The 20468-nt window shown below is 31.2% G+C and overlaps 2 protein-coding genes across 3 annotated transcripts; both read left to right on the plus strand.

The window, feature by feature from the left end:
• The first annotated feature begins 603 nt into the window (after nt 1-603).
• On the plus strand, nt 604-3076 carry LOC117905102 (protein DETOXIFICATION 16-like). Of its 2 annotated transcripts, XM_034818005.1 has the most exons (8): nt 604-991; nt 1087-1631; nt 1741-1827; nt 1998-2054; nt 2134-2372; nt 2454-2572; nt 2695-2781; nt 2899-3076. In XM_034818005.1, the coding sequence occupies exons 1-8, from the start codon at nt 737-739 to the stop codon at nt 2956-2958; spliced, it is 1449 nt and encodes a 482-aa protein (XP_034673896.1). In that variant the 5' UTR covers nt 604-736; the 3' UTR covers nt 2959-3076. The 2 variants fall into 2 exon arrangements, with proteins under 2 accessions (XP_034673896.1, XP_034673897.1); XM_034818006.1 differs by lacking the exon at nt 1741-1827.
• Nucleotides 3077-12451: 9375 nt separating this feature from the next.
• LOC117904279 (protein DETOXIFICATION 16-like) lies at nt 12452-15108 on the plus strand. The gene is made up of 8 exons (XM_034816806.1): nt 12452-12670; nt 12773-13317; nt 13471-13557; nt 13689-13745; nt 13979-14217; nt 14536-14654; nt 14763-14849; nt 14940-15108. The coding sequence occupies exons 1-8, from the start codon at nt 12467-12469 to the stop codon at nt 14997-14999; spliced, it is 1398 nt and encodes a 465-aa protein (XP_034672697.1). The 5' UTR covers nt 12452-12466; the 3' UTR covers nt 15000-15108.
• The last annotated feature ends 5360 nt before the right edge of the window (nt 15109-20468 follow it).

The following is a 20468-nucleotide window of genomic DNA, read 5'->3' on the forward strand; positions in this document are numbered from 1 at the left end:
GGGGGGGGGGGGGGGGGGGGGGGGGGCGAGAATGATCAAATTCTTGAACAATTGATGGGTGTCTCTAATCCACACTTATTATTATTATTATTATTAGAGTTATTAAAAATGTATTTAATATTATTTTGCTATGTTGATTCTAAAAAAAAATACTGACAAAATTAATGCAAATGATTTACTTATTTGAATAATAAAAAAATTATAAAAAAAATGCTAAAGAAGAGAGAAAAAACATTCAAAAAAATAGATAAAGAAACTTCCCTAATAGTTTAATTTCCTTCTATCAACTTTTTTACGCATAATTAATTAAGAGGAGAAAATTAATAAATTTAATATTTGAAAACTTTTCTAAGAAAAATAAGAATTCTTAAAACATGGAGAAACCAGAAGGAAAAAAATTGTTTTTTAACTCTCAAATATTACTTTCAACATCTAAAACCGCTTGCAACAGAATTTTAGCTCACGTCTATAAGCTTACACTTGTCACAATCACCCCATTCAATTACTTCATGATCGCAGAATCTAACTGAACTTCAAATCAGATGATCAGGTTGGACCCATTCTTCCAAGAACAAACAGGCATATTAATCTCATCAGATGACAACCATTTTCAAACCCTAAAATGCTGTTTTGTCTGAATCAGAGAGAACTTCAAGTCTCATTGTAGATATGTACTGACCCAGAAGAAGAAGAAGAAGGAAGAGGAAAAGGTTTATTTGACTAGTGATCAGAATATATGGATTCAGAAGAAGAAATACTGAGTCTATGTGTTTCGGATTCTGATGTTGATTATAAGGATTTGTGGAGGGTAGAGATTGGTGAAGAGGTGAAGAAGCAACTGGCGTTAGCTGGACCTCTAACAATTGTTGGTGTTTTGCGATACTTTACACAGGCTGTGTCTTTGATGTTTGTGGGTCATCTTGGAGAATTACCTCTCGCAAGTGCTTCCATGGCTGCTTCCTTTGCTTCCGTCACTGGTTTCAGCCTTTTGGTATTCTGTTTTTTTTTTTCTTTTGAGGCTTTTATCTCAATATAATTTATTACAAGACTTGTTCATTTCTCGTAAGTTTTGATTATGTTGGCTAGATTGGAATGGGAAGCGCATTGGACACCTTGTGTGGTCAGGCCTATGGAGCAAAACATTATCACATGCTTGGCATTCATATGCAGAGAGCCATGTCTGTTCTTTTACTTGTAAGTGTTCCTCTGGCTTTCATCTGGGCCAAAACTGAGCACATTCTTATGAACCTTGGCCAAGATCCATATATTTCAAGGGGAGCTGGGCGGTATGTTTGGTTCATGATGCCTACACTATTTTCCTGTGGAATTCTACAATGCCTTGTTAGATTTTTGCAAACTCAGAAGATTGTATTTCCAGTGATGCTAATCTCAGCAATTACTACTTTATTTCACTTCCCCACTTGCTGGATCCTGGTTTTCAAGACTAGCTTCGGCAGTGCAGGTGCTGCCTTGGCCTGTTCAATCTCTTCTTGGATCAACGTGTTCCTGTTAGTACTTTATGTCAAGTTCTCACCTGCCTGCAAGCAAACTTGGACTGGCGTTTCTGAAATGAATATTCAAGATGTCCTTAGCTTTCTAAGATTAGCCGTTCCTTCAGCCTCTATGGTCTGGTATGTTGCAGGTTTCTAGCTAGTCTGTATTTCCCATATACTGAGACATATCTAGCTCCTTTTGTCTATTTGGCAAGATGATTGTTCTCTCTAATTTGCCTTGAAACAGTTTAGAGTTCTGGTCATTTCAAGTGTTGATTCTCATTGCTGGTATTCTTCCTAATCCTCAGCTGGAAACATCAGTATTGTCAATCATGTTAGTGTCGTTCTCGTCTTTAATGGTTTTAGACCTTACAATATGTTTCCCCAAAACTCAATATTATAAGATTAATAACTTCAAAATCCAGTCCCTAGCTCAACTAAATTTTTATACATACAATTCCATACTTACACTTCACTTTGAGTAATTTTTGTTCATGTCTTCAGCCTCACTACATGTGCAATGTTGTTCAATATATACTTGGGAATAGGCAGCGCTGGGAGGTCAGTCAAATTGGAATTTATCATGGTTTGATCTTTCATTTTTTACATAGTACACAATCTCAAGTATTGTAAATAACAGTATAAGGATTTCAAATGAATTGGGCGCTGGGCGACCACAAAAAGCATACTTGGCAGTACATGCTGTGCTAATCCTGGCCAATGTGTTCGGAATGCTGCTTGGGTCGATCATGTTTTTGTTGCGTCGTACTTGGGGCTACTTGTTTAGCAATAAAGAGGAAGTAGTGAAATATGTTGCCTCCATGATGCCTTTGCTAGCTACTTCAGCCTTATTGGATGCAATCCAGTGTGCACTTTCAGGTTCTAGTCCTTACCAATCTAACCATTTGTGCTATTGAGTCGAGTTGATAGTGAATGCAACAAATCGATCTCAAAATTCAGGTATTGTTAGAGGATGTGGGTGGCAGAAGATTGGAGCCATTGTCAATCTGGGAGCTTATTACCTTGTTGGTATCCCTTGTGCTCTTCTTTTTACATTTGACTTTGGCCTTGGAGGGAAGGTACGTACTATATATACACTTAGTTCTTTGCTCCTTTTTCTTTTGTTTTAAACTGTCATCTATGTGCTTGTATCTTCTGTTCTAGCTACAATTTCTTCCTCATTTTCAATTCCCGCAAGCAGGGGCTTTGGATGGGGATTCTATGCGCGCTCTTTCTGCAAATGTTGTGTCTTCTTGTTGTGACTTTACAAACTAATTGGGAGCAACAGGTAATTGAATTGATTTTTCATTTTGGTTAAGACCACATTTCTTCTTCTTCTTCTTCTTCTTCTTGTGTTGTTGGTCATATTAATTGAAGTTTTCCATTATTTTAAACTTCTTGTTAGGCAAAGAAGGCTGAAGCTGAGGTCTGCAGGTCAAGGTATATGGATTATGTTCTAAGATAGGCCTGATTAGAGCTACTTCTTCCATGTAACAGTGCTTACAAATGATTTAATTTGTAGAAGACTGAGACAATATGTAGTTGTAAGGGTGGAAAATGATTTATGTTTTACTCATACCTAATGTTTCCTGAAGTATATCCTATAATAATATTCATTCTTATGCAGTTAGGAAATCAGTCACAGGATTTCAATCTCTGGACATCATCCTTGTACATCAGACATGTTTGTGATTTTATGTCAAGAAAACATCCCACTCTTTTAACACATATTTCAACATTTACGACCACCCTAACCCTAATTAAGTGCCTTAATAACCATCATGACTAGTGGGTATAATGAGGAAACTTCAATGCTGCATCCTCAAAATGGTTGTTCTTTCTGCATAATTGTCCTTCCCTTCCCTCTCTCATATGATGACTTCTCCATTATATGGTGAAAACACTCTCTTAGGCCAACACTGACACTAAGAGACGAAAGCTAGGAGAGCGAATGGGATTAGATACCCTAATAGTCCTATCCGTAAACGATGCATACTAGGCGCCATAGATATCGACCTAACAATATTGTAACTAATGTGTTAAGTATTTCGCTTGAGAAGTACATTTGCAAGAATGAAACTCAAAGGAATTAACAGGAGTCTGCACAAGCGATGGAGGATGTGATTTAATTTGATGCAAAGCGAAGAATTAGGGATTGACATAAGTCTCTTCCTAGTGTTCAAATAGTCTTTTTTAATGATATAATATGTATATTGAATCAAAATTCTATGGATTTAAACTTCTAATTAGAAAATTAGTAATTTAATGTAGTATCAAAAGTTGATTTAACGGGAGTTCTCAATTGTCTCTCCACGCGCGGACATGGCATGCAGTTTTGGATGGCACTAGAGATGATGTGGGTTGAGGGTGTGAGAGGAGACTTGTCACGCCCCAAGACCCACTCCAAGAGTGTGACGGTCATTTCACACCTCAAACTCGAAGGCTTAAAGTGTAACCTGACCCAAACAATTATCTTGTAACTGGAAATTACCAATTACCAAATATCTGTTCAGAGTAGCGGAATAAAATTCTAAAATTTTCAAAACTTAACTTTAAAACTAAGCATTCATCAACCAAAATCCATTATCCAAATAGATTACAAACTCAAACAATTCAAGTGCTAACAAAATTTTCATAATCTCCAAATCTCAACTTCAAACTATCATAAAAAAAATAAAAATTTAAAGTTCAAATCTAAATAGCTTTCAAAAACCAAATAATCCAAATGAACGTAAACTTATAAGTTAACAATGTCCAAAATAGCATCCTAAGCAAAATCCTAATGATGACCATTCCTCGACCTAGCCATCACTCCTTACCCAAACTAAGGGTACCTGAAAAGTAATCAACAAAGAGGAATGAACTCAAAGCCCAATAAGGAACATTAATACAGTTCATGGATCAAATATTTCAAGTTCACTTGCAAAATATGAGATATTATAACTAATTATTTTCATAAACCTTTAAATTAGTTTTGTCAATACATTCAAAACTTTTAACTGTACACTTTCAATTCTGATTTAAACATTTTCATATCAAATTCAGTCAAAACATTCAAATCATTTATTTACTTTGATCATCAAACATCAAATGGTGTCCAGTTATGTGAGACTTTTCAAATAGGTGACTAGCCTCAAATTGTTCCTTTAAAGTGAACAGAATCAAACACTATTAGTACTAGTAACCTTTAACCAAACCCTTAGAGACTAAGGCCCAAATCAATTACATTTTCTACCAAAAAATGTAAATGTCAACTATTATATCCAGTTGACAAAGGTCAAACAAATTAGAGTCAGACATTTATTTCAATTATTCCAATTTGCAAAACATAATATCTTCACATTTCTCTGTTGTAAACAAAATGTAAGGTTCTAACATACTTTTCATACAAAACATATTTGATTGATGCATAAAATGAATAATAACTCAAAACGTTTCCAAATGATGTATATAAAAATTTGTTTCAAAAAAATAAAATTAAAATAACTACATTAATTTCCTTTACCTTAAAAGCACTTATATTTTATTATTTATTAATTATTTTTTTTTTCAAAAATTTATCCTCAATAATTTGTTTCTAATTCTTAAACTAAATTGAATTTCTTAGAAATATTTATTTGAAATAATTTATCTCATCACTTTATACAAGAATTTATTTATTTAATCCAAACTCATCATTACATAGGTTTCCTAGACCCATCCCATATTCTACATGTAATTTAACTTTTCAAAGTACACACACCAATTTTGTTATTTGACTTTCCAAATCACACACACTAAACGACACCATCTTTAGAATTTCTTCGTTTTTTTTATATACCCAATCACGTCTCTCAAGTCCTCCCTTAAAGGCTTCTTCCACGTTTTTTTTTTTTTTTTTAAAAAAAAAAAAACAAACCCTAATCTAGATTGGGGTTTCTTCAAAAATTACCTAAAGTTTTCACAAAAAGTGACGGATCTAATAAAATAAAATTGAAGAATTAGAAGAAAAAAAAATCTTACCTATAGAAATTTGCTCTTCAAACCCTGAATTCCGACTTCAACCTTATGTTCTCTAGAATTCTGTGAACAAGAACGCTATTTAGAAAAAAACAAGAAGAATAATAATTTTTAATTTATACCTAGGGTATTTATTCGAAAATTTATATTTTTACCCCTCTTTCATTTTATTAAATTATTTAATTATTATTATTTTTTTCTTGAAACTGGTCTGTTTTAAAATGCTGCAAATTAGTAGGGGCTCTGGTCGGGTATCATATACTCATAGTCCAAATGTTCTCTTTTCTCACCATCACCCTAAGCACTAAGTGGGAGCAGGAGATAAACCAGTCTTTCCCTACTTTCGCTTTGTTCTTTTTTTTTTTCTCTTTCTGCACTTCATTGAAATTTTCTCTCATCTTTTCTAGGCAAAGAAGGCAACAGAAAGAGTGTATGACCCTATAATCCCAGTGGAGAAGTCATTAAGCTGAAATATAGATTACAGGAAAGTAACTTTCCCATTAATTTGGAGGCTTGCAAAAGACTAGGCGTACTGCTAATGCAAACATCATTGTGCTTCTTGTTGGGAGCTGGGTTTAACTCCCAATGTTTTGACGGACTTAGTTATTTAGTTTGAATTTCCCCCTTACTTTGTATACAGGGAAGTCTCGGATTCTCGTGAATTTATAATTAATCTTTGTTATTTTTTATTAAGCTCTACTTTTGTAAGGATTTCTAAATATTCATTTTTGATCATTAATTTCATTCATGGCTCTTAAAGTTTTAACATCTTTTCTTTTCTAATTGATCTTTTTCATTTTTAATTTTTGTTGTTATTATTATTATAACCTATAAGAATTATATTAATACTAATACATATAAATATTTTTATATAATATTAAAAATATAAATAATAAGGTCAATAATAATCATAAAAATAATAGATAATATTAATAAGAATGATATTGACAATAACATGAATAATTCAAAATATTAATATCATAAAAAATAATATTAATAATTAATAATAGTAATGTGTAAAAAAGTATAAAAGAAAAACGGGGAATAAGAGGAAAATACAAAATATACAAATATATAATTGAAATTCTAAAATGTTCAACCTTTCAAATCATTACTCAAAGAGGGTAGGAATTATACCTTATCAATTCCAAGTTTCCAACCTTATATATATATAATTGAAATTCTAAAATGTTCAACCTTTCAAATCATTACTCAAAGAGGGTAGGAATTATAACTTAGTGAACCTTATCAATTCCAAGTTTCCAACCTTTCCTACGTCGTAATCTTCCCAAATAATAATAGCTTTAATGACTTTTTGTGATTTGATGTGAGCTTACATTTTCAAACCTATCATCTTAAGTTGAATTTCCTCTGGCCTTTCACAGATTCAGAAAAAGGTGGCCACGATGTGATACACAAAATAAATCATTCGATCCCAAAAGGCTTATCTTCTTTTCTTCTTTGGTAGTAGACAAAAACTCCATCCCTCACCTATAAGGGACTTTTGACATTGACAAGAGTACGGTAAATTAAAGAGAGCGGATTATGTAGGTATTAGAAATCTTCTTTTCAAAAGACGATTTTCATCCAAACAAATAAATAAATAAAAACCTCAAAAATCGTTCCCAAAAAAAAAAAAAATCCCTTAAAAAAAAAATCTCAAATGGAAATCGTCTCTTAAAAAAAAAAAAAAAAATTATTTAAGTAAAAATCGTCTTTTCAAGAGACGATTTACATCCAAATTTCAATTTAATATCTTTAATTATATCTGTTTTATAAAATAAATAAATAATATAATTTAATATAAAAATATATTTGAATCTATTTCAAAATTAAAAAATTAATTATACTCATACAATTATTATAAATATATATTAAAAATTAATTAATTTAATTTACTAAAATTAATTAATTTAATTTACTAATTTTAATATAATATAAATAATATTTATTTATTGTTTTTTTTCTTTCACTTTGCAATTAAAAAAAAAACTATTATCAATTTATATGAAAAATGAGTTTAAAAAAATTATTAATTTATTAAATAATTATTTACAAAATAAATAATTTTGTTTTGTTTTAATTTTTAAATTAATTATATTATATAATTTTAAGATTAAAAATATTAATCTTTTAAGTTAAAATGTCATGTGTTTCCATATCTATTATAACCTATTATACTTCATCACACCAATTTGAAGAAGACCGTTTGCTACCCTCACACCAATTTGAAGAAGACCGTTTGCGACCCTCTCATACCTAACACCAATTTGAAAAAGACCGTTTGCTATCCTCACACTAATTTGAAGAAGACCGTTTGCTATCCTTTTATACCTAAGACCAATTTGAAGAAGACCATTTGCTACCCTCACACCAATTTGAAGAAGACCGTTTGCTACCCTCTCATACCTAATACAAATTTGAAGAAGAAAGTTTGTTATCCTCTCATAGCTAGCCCATAGGTATAAGTATAAGAGAATCTTACCTATTGCATGTGTTGTCATTTTCACCCATTTAATACTCCAATTTACTCCACCAATTTTACCGTTATACTCCACCAATTCCATTTGAAACTCAAATTTTAACCATTTATCCTACACACTACACTCATCTTACCTTTTTCCAACTTCTCATACCCTATAAATTTTCACCTTCAAACTTCTTCTTTCTAATTTTTATCTTCAAACTTCTTCACTCTCATTTTCCTATCTTCCCCACCTGAAAGTCAATTTTTCACTTATCAGTTTTTCACATTCCATCTTTGGTAGACTTTGAGCATATCTCATCTCTTTTCTTCGACACTCACTACTAATATTTTTGCTTTATTTTTATTTCAAGTTATTTTATAATATATAGTTTTTATTATTATATAAGTTTTTAAATTTATTTGGATTATATAATATTTGTTTGAATAATATTTATTGGAAATTATTATTTTAAATAAATTAAATCATTCAAAAAAAATAAAAGATATATTATTTTATTCGTAGGTAATATTTTTGCCTTTATTTTATATTTATTGTATAATGCATGATAGATATTTATTGTTACATGTATTTTTTAAAATTTATTTGATTTATGGTAATTTTGTTAGAATACTATTTGTTGTAAATTATTATTATATAAAGATAAATGAATTAAATCATTCAAAAAATAAAAATGATATTACTTTATTTAATTAATATAAAATAATAGGATTATTGTTTATGTTTATCAATCAAATAATACGTTTTATAAAATATTAAATTTTAAATTTAAAAATAAAATAAAATATTAGTAAAATGAGAATGAAAAATAATAATAATAGAATAATTATATTTCTATATATTTTGCATAATATATGATTGAAAAAAATATTAAAATTTTAAAAATAGAAATACAACATTATCCAAAATTATGAATTTATCCTATATATTTTTTAAAATTAATATTAGTGTTAAATAATTGAAAAAATTGTTGTAAAACAATGAGATGTAAAAATAAAAATATAAATAAAACTAAAATGTTATTTGATTTATTTAAAGTAATTGTGTATAATATAAAATAGTAATCGTGGGTATTAAAGGTATATAATATATATTTAAATATTAAATTCATATATAATATATATTTAAATATTAAAATATTATATAAATTTAAATGGATAAATGAAAAGAAATATATAATTGTAAAATGTTAGAATATATAATAAAATAAATAAATTTAGTAATGGTTGTTAGTGTTAAATTATTATTTTTTTACATATAATATTATTTAAAAAATATTAAAATATAAGAAATATAAGTAGAAAATTATCTGAAATTATGAATTTATCTTCTATATTTTATAAAAATTAATATTAGTCTTAAATTATTGCAAAAAATCTTGTAAAATATTGAGAGCTAAAAATAAAAAATAAATAAAAGTATAAATAAAACTAAAATATTATTTGATTTATTTAAATGGATATTTTAATGTATATAATATATATAAAAGTAATTGTGTATAATATAAAATAGTAACGGTGTATATAATATATATTTAAATATTAAAATATTATATACATTTAAATATCCATTTTAAAAAAGCAAAGAAATATATAATTGTAAAATGTTAGAATATTAAAATATTAAAAAAATTTAAATGATGCAGGAAATACATTCTCATAGATCTTGGACTTGTAGATCGTTCTATTTTGTATAACCAAGAAGTACATCGATCTTCGCTTATATAGGAAGGAAATGATCCCAGTGAGCTCCATTGTCGACGTCGTGAAACTAGTTTTTATCGTAATAGTGTTTTGGATGCACATATCATTCCATATTTGCAACAATCTGGATTCTGTGGTGTTGCCCGATTAGGTATCATTTCATTGGATTGTCACCTCATTACAACATTCATATAGAGATGGCGCCTTGAGACCTACACTTTCCATGTACCTCAAGGAGAGTGTACCATCACACTTCAAGATGATGTTAGCATTATTTTAGGTTTATCGATTGATGGTGTTGCAGTTAGCGGTAGTACGTGGTTGGATTGGAGAGAGGTGTGTGATACATTGTTAGGAGTAGTGTCTGGAGATAAAGATATATCTGGACAAAGACTTCGTTTGACTTGGTTGACAGAACATTTTCCTTCATTGCCACCTGACGTTGATGTGGAGTCCGTGAGATGCTATGTCAGGGCATTCATCTTACAGTTGATTGGAGGTTTTCTTTTTGCAGATAAATCGAACAATATGGTACACTTAATGTTTTTACCACTACTTGAGGATCTTAAAGTTACTGGTACTTATAGTTGGGGTAGTGCTTGCCTAGTTTGGCTATATCGAGAGATGTGTTGAGCATCCCATATTGATGCACATGATGTATCGGGTCCTCTCATTTTGTTACAGTTATGGATAAGGGATAGATTTTCCCTTCATAGCACCTATGCGCTTACATTCGGCCCCACATGATGGAGTACTGCCACAACCACCTTTAGGCATGCGGTATGTATTCAACCTTAGCTATAGCATATGTAAACACATATATGCATAAATAAACAATTACTAAAACTTTTAATATATATTCTTTTTGTAGTTGGAGAGATAAATTTTGTACTACTTCGATGTCTATGCATGTGTTACCTCAGTATAGATATCTACTTGAACAACTTATGCCAGAGTAGGTGAGAAATTCATTATTTTGAATAATTTTTTTATACGATTTATAATCATAATATTATTAAATAATGTAAGTCATATTTCAAATTTAATTGCAGATTATATGGGAGCCATATACTGATAATGTCATCTCTAGACTCCCAGATTATTGTACTATTGTCTCTGACTTGTGGTTGACTATTTCACCACTTATCTGTTTCCCCATAGTGGAGTGGCATAGACCTGATCGTGTTTTGAGGCAGTTTGGGTTACTATAGCATATTCCTGAGCAATGCGATACAGAATTGGGATTACATAGATATGATTTGAGGGGTTGACATGATTTGGATTGGATGAGTATTCATCACCACTATATTCAAAGGTGGGAGGCTAGGTACGATCATCTTGCTAGAGCTGAGGCAGCATATACTTCTTACGGGTACAACCACCCATATATGGTGTGGTATCGTTCTATCACTCGCCTTTTCCTGACTCCACATGGATCTTCATGGGAGATAGTGGTAATTACAATGTCTTTTTATTTATTATTATATTTTTCTTCTAATTAGAAAAACATCTAACTTTTCATTCTTAATTCTCACAGAATCGCAGTTTGCAACAGATACATCTATGGACTGCTCCAGATACACCGAATATAGGTCATCATGATGAAATTCATCAATTATGTGCAACCACTTTAGAGGCTATACACGAGATTGGTTGGTTGCTTATTCCCCCTAATGTCGTTGATACAGAGAGACAATCATTGGATGGGGAGATAGTGATAAGAGATGGTGGGGTACGAACTAGAGGTGGTGGGATACGAACTAGAGGTGGTGGAGTGCGGACTAGAGGTGGTAGGGTGCGGACCACAGGTAGTGGGGTCCAGACTAGAGGTGGTGGGCTACGGACTAGACATTCAGATATACACGAGGTCGATAGGTTGCTTATTCCCCCTAATGTTGTTGATACAGAGAGACAATCATCGGATGAGGAGGTAGGGATGAGAGATGGTGGGGTACGGACTAGAGGTGGAGGTGTACGAACACGTGGAGGCCATATTTATGATGATCCACACTTCCCTATCAATGATGCATCTATATATTTTCCATCATCAGCTCTACAACATTCTTCCTTCAATTTTTCTACACCACTTGACCAATCACTGCCTTATTCATCAGTTTCATCCATTGCTAAGGGGGTGATACAGGAAGATGTTGGGACATCATTCATGCAAGAGCTATTGCATTCTTCTACTTTTGGGTCTTCTTTTCATATACCTATGTCGTCTAGTATCGATGTGTCATTTACTCCACCTACAGCACCACTCATTACTTTGTCACTACAATCATTAGGACATCCATTTAGAGATGATGTGGCGACACAGATGCAATACTCTCCCACACCACTTGTTGAACAATAGGGAGAGGCTCAGGTTCAAGATCAAGGATGTGGACGAGGAAGAGGTTAAGGCCGAGGAAATGGAGCAACAACATTCGATGGTCCCTCATATCAATCCGAGTTGGAATTATTTTTCCTACTACTGTAATTTAAGAATTATTTTTTAATTTACCGTACTCTTGTCAAAAGTCCCACCAATAAGTTAGGTTCACTTTTTGATATCTATATAGGTTCATTTAATATTAATTTCTACACTAAGTTACCAAAATATTTCCTTTTTAATTGATGGGTATTTTAGTCAGTAAGAAAAGATAACTGGTTATATATGAAGAAGCATTACCTGAGCATGCATGATCTCTGTGTGAAGGCGAAGATGGATAGAGAGGATGAGAAGCCAACTCTGAGGACTCCACTGATCCAATTATGTGGACAAGATGGCGGAGGAATAAGCATGGAGAAGGTTCTTCAGAGGGAGAAGGTAGTAGTAGAAGTGAAGAAGCAGTTGTGGTTGGCAGGACCTTTGATATCCGTCAGCCTATTGCAGCAGTGTTTGGAGGTGATATCACTGATGTTTGTGGGTCATCTGGATGAGTTGTCTCTCTCGGCTGCTTCCATGGCTACTTCCTTTGCATCTGTCACTGGGTTCAGCTTGTTGGTCAGTTGCCTTTCATTTCTCCTTCCTTCTTGTTTTAGTTCTGGGGATGGTTAATTGTCAAGAAAAATTGTTTTTCGTCTTTGGTTTTGCTTGCATGTATAGATGGGGATGGCAAGTGCATTGGATACCTTATGTGGGCAGTCCTATGGAGCAAAGCAATATCATATGCTCAGTATACACATGCAGAGGGCCATGCTTATTCTTCTAATTGTTAGCATACCTCTTGCTACCATTTGGGCATATACAGGAACCATTCTAATGGCCGTGGGCCAAGATCCTGAGATATCACAAGAAGCCGAACTTTATGCCCGTTTCATGATCCCGAGCCTCTTTGCCTATGGCCTCCTTCAGTGCCTTGTCAGATTCTTGCAAACCCAAAACATAGTCTTCCCAATGATGCTGAGCTCTGGAATCACAACCTTACTGCATGTTCTGGTGTGCTGGTTTCTGGTTTTCAAATCTGGCCTCGGAAGTAAAGGGGCTGCTTTGGCAAATAGCATCTCCTGTTGGATAAATGTTTTATTGCTGGCACTATATGTTAAATTCTCTTCTTCTTGCTCGAAAACTGGGACGGGATTTTCAAAGGAGGCCCTGCATAATATCCCTAGTTTTCTTAGACTTGCTATTCCTTCTGCTGTTATGGTCTGGTAAATTTCCATTTCTTATGCTTTCAAGAGGATAACAAAAACATCTGGAAAATTCATTTTATCTTCCTCTACTATGAAACAGTCTCATTATCGTGATTTGTATTCAATGTGTCTAAAGATTTTAATGCAGTTTATTTCCATAAAATTGAACAGCTTGGAGATGTGGTCATTTGAGCTGATGGTTCTTCTATCTGGTCTCCTTCCTAATCCAAAGTTACAGACTTCAGTGCTTTCGATCTGGTGAGTGTTCAATCCCAACATTATCTGTCTTCATTTCTTAGGATTTTCTTGATTTCCATTGAGTTTTATTGATTTCTTATGTACAACCCCACATTATAGTCTGATCTTAGTGGAACACATTTGTTTCCCAGCCTTAATACTGCTGCAACAGTTTGGATGATCCCCTTTGGACTCAGTGGAGCTGTGAGGTAAGTCGGTCTAAATTGAACATGTATTCAACATTGAACTTTTTATCATTAACGGCTAGGACTTGATTCAGAGCCAAAATTCCCATACTTGGTTTACAAGAAAGTCAACTAATTAATTTGTAGGATATCATCTTGATTTCAACCACAAGTGAACTTGATTTTGTAATGGAAACTCAAAACCATGCCTCCCACAACTTTGATTTGATGCATGTATTCTTCATTTCTCTGTACAGCACAAGGGTCTCAAATGAACTTGGGGCAGGGCATCCACAAGCTGCACGTTTAGCAGTATTTGTCGTCTTAGTCATGGCCATAGCTGAAGGCACTCTCATTGGACTACTTCTGATATTGATAAGGAACATCTGGGGCTATGCCTACAGCAATGAAATAGAAGTGGTCAAATATGTAGCAGCCATGATGCCAATTCTTGCATTATCCAACTTCCTAGATGGAATGCAGTGTGTTCTTTCAGGTTTTCTTGACTTTCATCTACTACTAATATAATTATCATCCATTTCTTTAAGGCTCCAGACCATAAGAAAATAGACAAACCACAAGAAAACAGACAAACCACCACCTTTTATTTGATAATGTTTGTGCTCATTACTCAATATTTGAAGTAATGTCAACATTTACCACTAAACAAAACACATTTTTGTTGTCACAAAAAACACAATCACTTTGCACTTAGAATATAATCTCCATCAACTGAATGGAATATTGAAGATGATCTTCTGCAGAACTTGAATGTAGACTGTAGCGGCTAATTTTATTGTTCATGAACATTTAGGCACTGCTAGAGGATGCGGTTGGCAGAAGATTGGTGCCTTTGTCAATCTAGGATCATATTATCTTGTGGGAATTCCATGTGCTATTTTATTAGCTTTTGTCTTCCACATTGAAGGAAGGGTAAGAGTTCACCATTCTCCCTTTTACTAGAATACGTTTTTTGTCGTCTCCAATTAACTTGAAGCAAGTGATTTCATGTAATCTTGTCTGTTAAAATGTTTGGATTAGGGCCTCTGGTTGGGGATTATATGTGCGCTCATAGTTCAAGTGTTGTCCCTTCTTATCATAACCCTACGCACTAACTGGGAGGATGAAGTAAAGCATTCTTGCCTTCTTTTCATTTTCAGTGCTTGAATCTCCTTTTTTTTTCTCCTCCAATTGAAGTCTTCTCTCTTTTTTGTATAGGCAAAGAAGGCTACAGATAGAGTCTATGACGCTATAATCCCTGTTGAGACAGTGCATTGAGCTGAAATATACATTAAATTCAATAATTCTCTTTCTATGCATATTAAGAATCTATGAATTCTGTTTATAAGAATATGAATTCAAAGTCAGAGTCTAAATTTAGGGCTATTTGTAGGTGGGGTACATGCAATTTGTAATTTTATGTTACATATCAATTTGATACGAATTTCATGGAAAATTCATGTGAGATAAAATATAATCTCCATGAAAACTCTTTCAAAATGCAAATTATTATCCATAAGAAGTAAAGTCAGTATAATGAAATTCCAATTTAAGAACTCAAAATTGAATATGGTACAAAAAATTCAAGATAATTATTACATTGAAGGAAAAAAAATGTAGTAGTACATGAAAATTTATTGCTTTATAATTAATTAGAAGTATTGTTAATCATGCATTTTAATCAAATCTTTAATTTTTGGTGGTGTTCAATGAACATGGTACCAAAAAAACTTGTTAGAGTCAACAAAAGTGAGTTTTTTACATCAATAAAACATGCATGCGTGATCATATAGATTCCTTCTTATCATAAAAGGTCTCACATGCAAAACATTTTTATTAAAATCACTCTTTTAATGTCACAATTCAACTACTTATATTGCAATATTAGAGTTCTCATTTTATGGTCAGCTATAGTATAAGACTAAATTGAAATATTGGAGGAAATTGAACAACAAAATGTAGGTTACAAGTATTATCAAATAGTAATGCATATCTGAACTTTGTTCTTTTATGCTATTATTACTTTGATGTATAAGTTTCTTCATTCCTCTCCCTTGTTGAAAAGGATTTTTCTTTAGGTAAACTATGTAAAGGTTCATTACTTATAAAATATAGAATATTTAAGAACTTTTAAAAAGTAATCCAATGAACATGTATACAAATAGTAACTCCTTTTATTCCTTTATCCTTCATAAAAAAAAAAAACCCCTTGAAATAACAAGTTAAAAGATGTCAATTACTTTTAAGGTTGACATGTAACTAATCAACTTGCCACATTATTTTTCTTTTTTCTTCATTTTATCTAGAAAATAATTAATATTTTTTAAATTTTCGTTTTTTTCACTCTTGCAACTTTCCATAGTTATCGATTTTAATTATTTAGAGACACTTTAAATATATAACAATCATAATCATAATAATAATAACAATGATAGTATATTATAAATAACGAATGAGAAAAAATTAATGTACAAAGAGGTTTAGAATATAAGATTTTATATATCATATTAAATAAAATATTAATTTATTTGATATATCTTATTATAGATTAAATAAAAATACTTTTATCATATTATTTTATTGTTTCTATTTTTAAAAAATTTTAAATTTTCATGTGAAATTGAAAATCAATTATCATGTTTTTTTAACTTTTTGCTTACAATTCTTACTTGAATGTGGTTTTAACTTTTTTTTTGTAGTTAAAATGTTTAATATTTTTATTTTAAAAGAAAAAATAAAAAGCTTGGTTGTGGTTCAAACATTTTGCTTTATTAAAATTCTAAAATTTTTATTTATATAAAATAAAAATAAAATATATTTTTCACAAAAATTATATTTAATCATTTATGTTAAATTTCTTTTAAATTTATTAAAAATTTAAAAAAAAAATTATGATGAAGTTGCGCACTAATAAACATAACTTTCGAAAAAGAAAATACCACTCTTTTATAATAATAATAAAAGAAAAAAAATAATTCTACAATATATTAAAAGTACCGTGTGTTAAAAGTAACATATTTTACTGTTATTTTTTATTTTAATTAAAAAAGTGATGTTTTTTTTCATAGAAGAGGAATACATTTTTCATAAAAGAATGATACTTTTTTTATGGTTATGTTGATCAATGCGCAATATCACTATACAAAAAATTTAATTTTTAATAAAATTAAGAAAAATTAATATAACCAATTAAATACATTTTTTTATGAAAAATATAAATAAAAAATTAATAAAACAAAATGTTAGAATCACAACCAAAATTTCATATTATTTAATTAAAAATATTAAACATTAGAAAAATTTATGTTCTAAATCTTTAAATTTGTTTATCATGTATTTATTTGTATATTAAATTTATTATCATTAATTATTTATTATATATTATTATTTTATGTTTAAAATGTCCATAAATAATTAAAATTAATAAATATAAAAGATGAAATATTATAAAAAAAAAAATTGAAATTGAAAAGAATTCATCAAGCTAACATATTTTAAAAAACAAAAGCAAAAAGAAGATAGAGATATTATGAAGGAGGAGAAAAAAAAAAGCATACCTTATGGTGATTGTCATGTGTCCAAGTTATGTTTTTTAAAAAATAATAATAGTAATGATAACTCATTTGTCTTGTCAAAATAATTTTCTTTTTTTAAATGACAAACAAAAAAAGTGATAGTTGGTGGGAGGTAAGAGAAGAGGAGTTTGAGGGTAAGTTTAGAATGTTGATTAATTTGATTGTTTAAGAGTATTAAGGATTATTTTTCCCAAAATACATATTCTTTGAAAATGAAAAGTCAAAGTTCTAAAAAAAATTAAGTTTTTTGTTTTAAATGATGCATGATTACATTATTCTCATTTTTCTTTTATGCTATTATTACTTTGATGTAAAAGTTTTTTCATTATCTCCCTCTATAAAAAGGAAAAGGCAAGTTAATTAATGAAAATAGTATGAGGATTAAGAAAATGTTATCATAAAGTATCTACCATGTAATATTGCAAAAATATCTATCTTGATTGGATCCTAAAATTTTGTTTTTTTTTTTTCATATTTCAAATATTGTTCTCATTTTTGTTTTTGAGATTGTGTTTGCTATATAAGAGTAAGAATGAGACCAGTACTCAATGTGTATTGTATGAGTAAGAAATAAATAAATAAATAATTAAAAAAATTATTTTTCATATTTTCACATACCCAACCATTATTTTTATTTTTGTTTTTAGATTCTTATGTAGGAATGAGAATGACAATAGAAGTAAATTAGAACGTAGGATCAATAAAAATCCTAACAAAAATAGTTTTTTTATTTTTATTAAAATGAATTTTAATTTCTATTTTAATTTTATTTTTAGGGGTGAAAAGGGATTTTTTTTTTTTTTTTCTTTTTAAGCATCCAACTCTATCTGATGAGAAGGATTTAGATAAAAATAAATGGTTTAAGACCGATTTAAATTTTAAATTAAAAAAAAAAAAAAAAAAAAAAAAGCAAGCAAGCAAGTTTGTGACACTTGGGATATTGCTTTGTCACAATTTTTAATATAATTAAATTTTTTAAAAACAAAAAATTAAACGAGTAGGAGTTTAAAAAAATAAATTATTTAATTAATTAAACAAGACCCATCCCCTTGTCTTCAAGTAATGCAAACACAATAATAAATGAGAATTTCTATGAATTCTCTCTTCTTATTCCTTATTTCAATGTGCGGAAAATGTCTTCATAGTTTTTAATCCAATTTAAGCATTTAACCTTGATGAGAAGGTTTGAGTAAGCTCCCAAAATGATCTCTTCATATGGCAACCCTATCTTTCACGTTATTTTTAATACGCAAATTTTAATGAACTGATAAGGATTAACAAGAAAAAAAAAATGCCAAGCACTCCGCAAATCTTATATTTTTATTATAAGAAGCTCATAATTGGGAAGCTCAGTTTACTCTTGGTAATACATGATACCTTGGATGGTTGCAGGTTAGAGGTTTTCTCTTTCCTTCTTAATACTTCATTTGGTAATACGTGATTCCGTGAAGGAATAGAGTTGTAATTCCTTCGGCTGTTGTGGTCTTAGTCCCCATTTATTAGTACTTCATTTGGTTGTCAAGAAGACAACAAAAGGGAAGTGAAAAGAATGCCAGAGTTTTACAACTGCCTTACATTCCTAACAAGTCAGAAATTCTGAATTTGCTTTTTATTTTATCGTTTCTTTTCCTACTATTGAAATGTGTATTGTTGAACAGTATGGAGTGGTGGTCATTAGAGATGATGCTCCTCCTATCTGGTCTCCTTCCTAATCCAAATTTGGAGACTGCAGTGCTTTCAATCACGTGAGCTCTGAATCAGTATGTCATTCATCTTCCTTTCCAAGATTTTCTTGATTTCCATGGAGTTTTAATAATTTCTCTAATACAAATCCATTGTCTAGCCTCGATACAGCTGGAACAGTTTGGATGATCCCCTGTGGACTCGGTGAAGCCAGGAGATACTCAGTCGTTCTAAACTGAACATTTGACATTATTGGAAGCTCATCTCTAACAGCTAGGACTTCCATCCCATGTGGATTAGATGTTCAAATGTAAATTCAAAACAAGCCTTCAACATTGAATATGTACTTTTAAACCGATTCTTTCTCTCTGTATAGCACTCATGTTTCAAATGAACTCGAGGCAGGGCATCTACAAGCTGCATGTTTAGCAGTACTCGTCATACTGCTCCTGGCATTAATTTCTTCGATATTAAAAGAAACCCATATCATATTTTTCCCTATCATAAGTGTTGTCCGCAGCAGCTAATTTATTTGTTCATCATGCATTAACATTTAGGCACTGGTAGAGGACGTGGTTGGCAGAACATCGGTGCCTTTATCAATCTAGGATCGTATTATCTTGTGGGAATTCCTTCTGCTATTTTATTAGCTTTCGTCTTCCACAATGGAGACAAGGTAAAAGTTCACCACTCATCTCCATTTTTAACTAGCTTCATGCTTTTTGTCAAGCAACAGATTTTTCATGAAACCGGTCTGCTAAGAATGCTTCGAATTAATAGGGGCTCTGGTGGGCTATCATATGTGCACTCATAGTCTAAATGCTCTCTCTTCTCACCATCACCCTGAGAACTAACTGGGAGCTGGAAGTAAAGCAGTCTTCCCTACTTTGGTCTTCATTTTTTTGCTCTCTTTACGCACTGATTACTACTCAAAAAGTGCTATTTCATAGCTTATAATTAATCCTTTTAAACACTTTTGAGTAGTAGTTAGTGCCTTTTAACCCAATTAGCATGTTAAGGCCCCTTTCAATTAATTCTAATCAAAATGTGTAAGTTTTGGTGTTTTTGTTAGTATTTTGATCACCAAAGCATTAGGAGATTGAGGAGAGTTATATGGAATCCTTGGCAAGCAATGGGAAGCTTAGAGGAATGAAGAATCAAAGCTTTGAAGTCCTTTGCCATAAGCAAATCCGGAATGCAAGGAGAAAAGCAAAGAGGAAAAAACAGAGTGAAGAAAACAGAGGAAGCATTCTTGATGACAGTCACTGCAGCCACTTTTGGAGCACTTCCTGGAGTCCAAATTATGCATACAATATGTCATTTGAAAGCTTAGGAAGTCAACAATCCAATGCTTCAAACCGTGTGCAATTTGGAGTTGAAATGAGGAAGTTACAGCCTTTGGAAGACAACTGCTCCAAGCTGAAGGAAGGCTTCAGAAAAGTGCTGCGGAATCAGCCATTTTGTTGCGAAGTGATTTCGCAGCCTTTTT

This window comes from Vitis riparia, chromosome 17 (assembly GCF_004353265.1).
Source record: "Vitis riparia cultivar Riparia Gloire de Montpellier isolate 1030 chromosome 17, EGFV_Vit.rip_1.0, whole genome shotgun sequence".
Taxonomy (NCBI): Eukaryota; Viridiplantae; Streptophyta; class Magnoliopsida; order Vitales; family Vitaceae; genus Vitis; species Vitis riparia.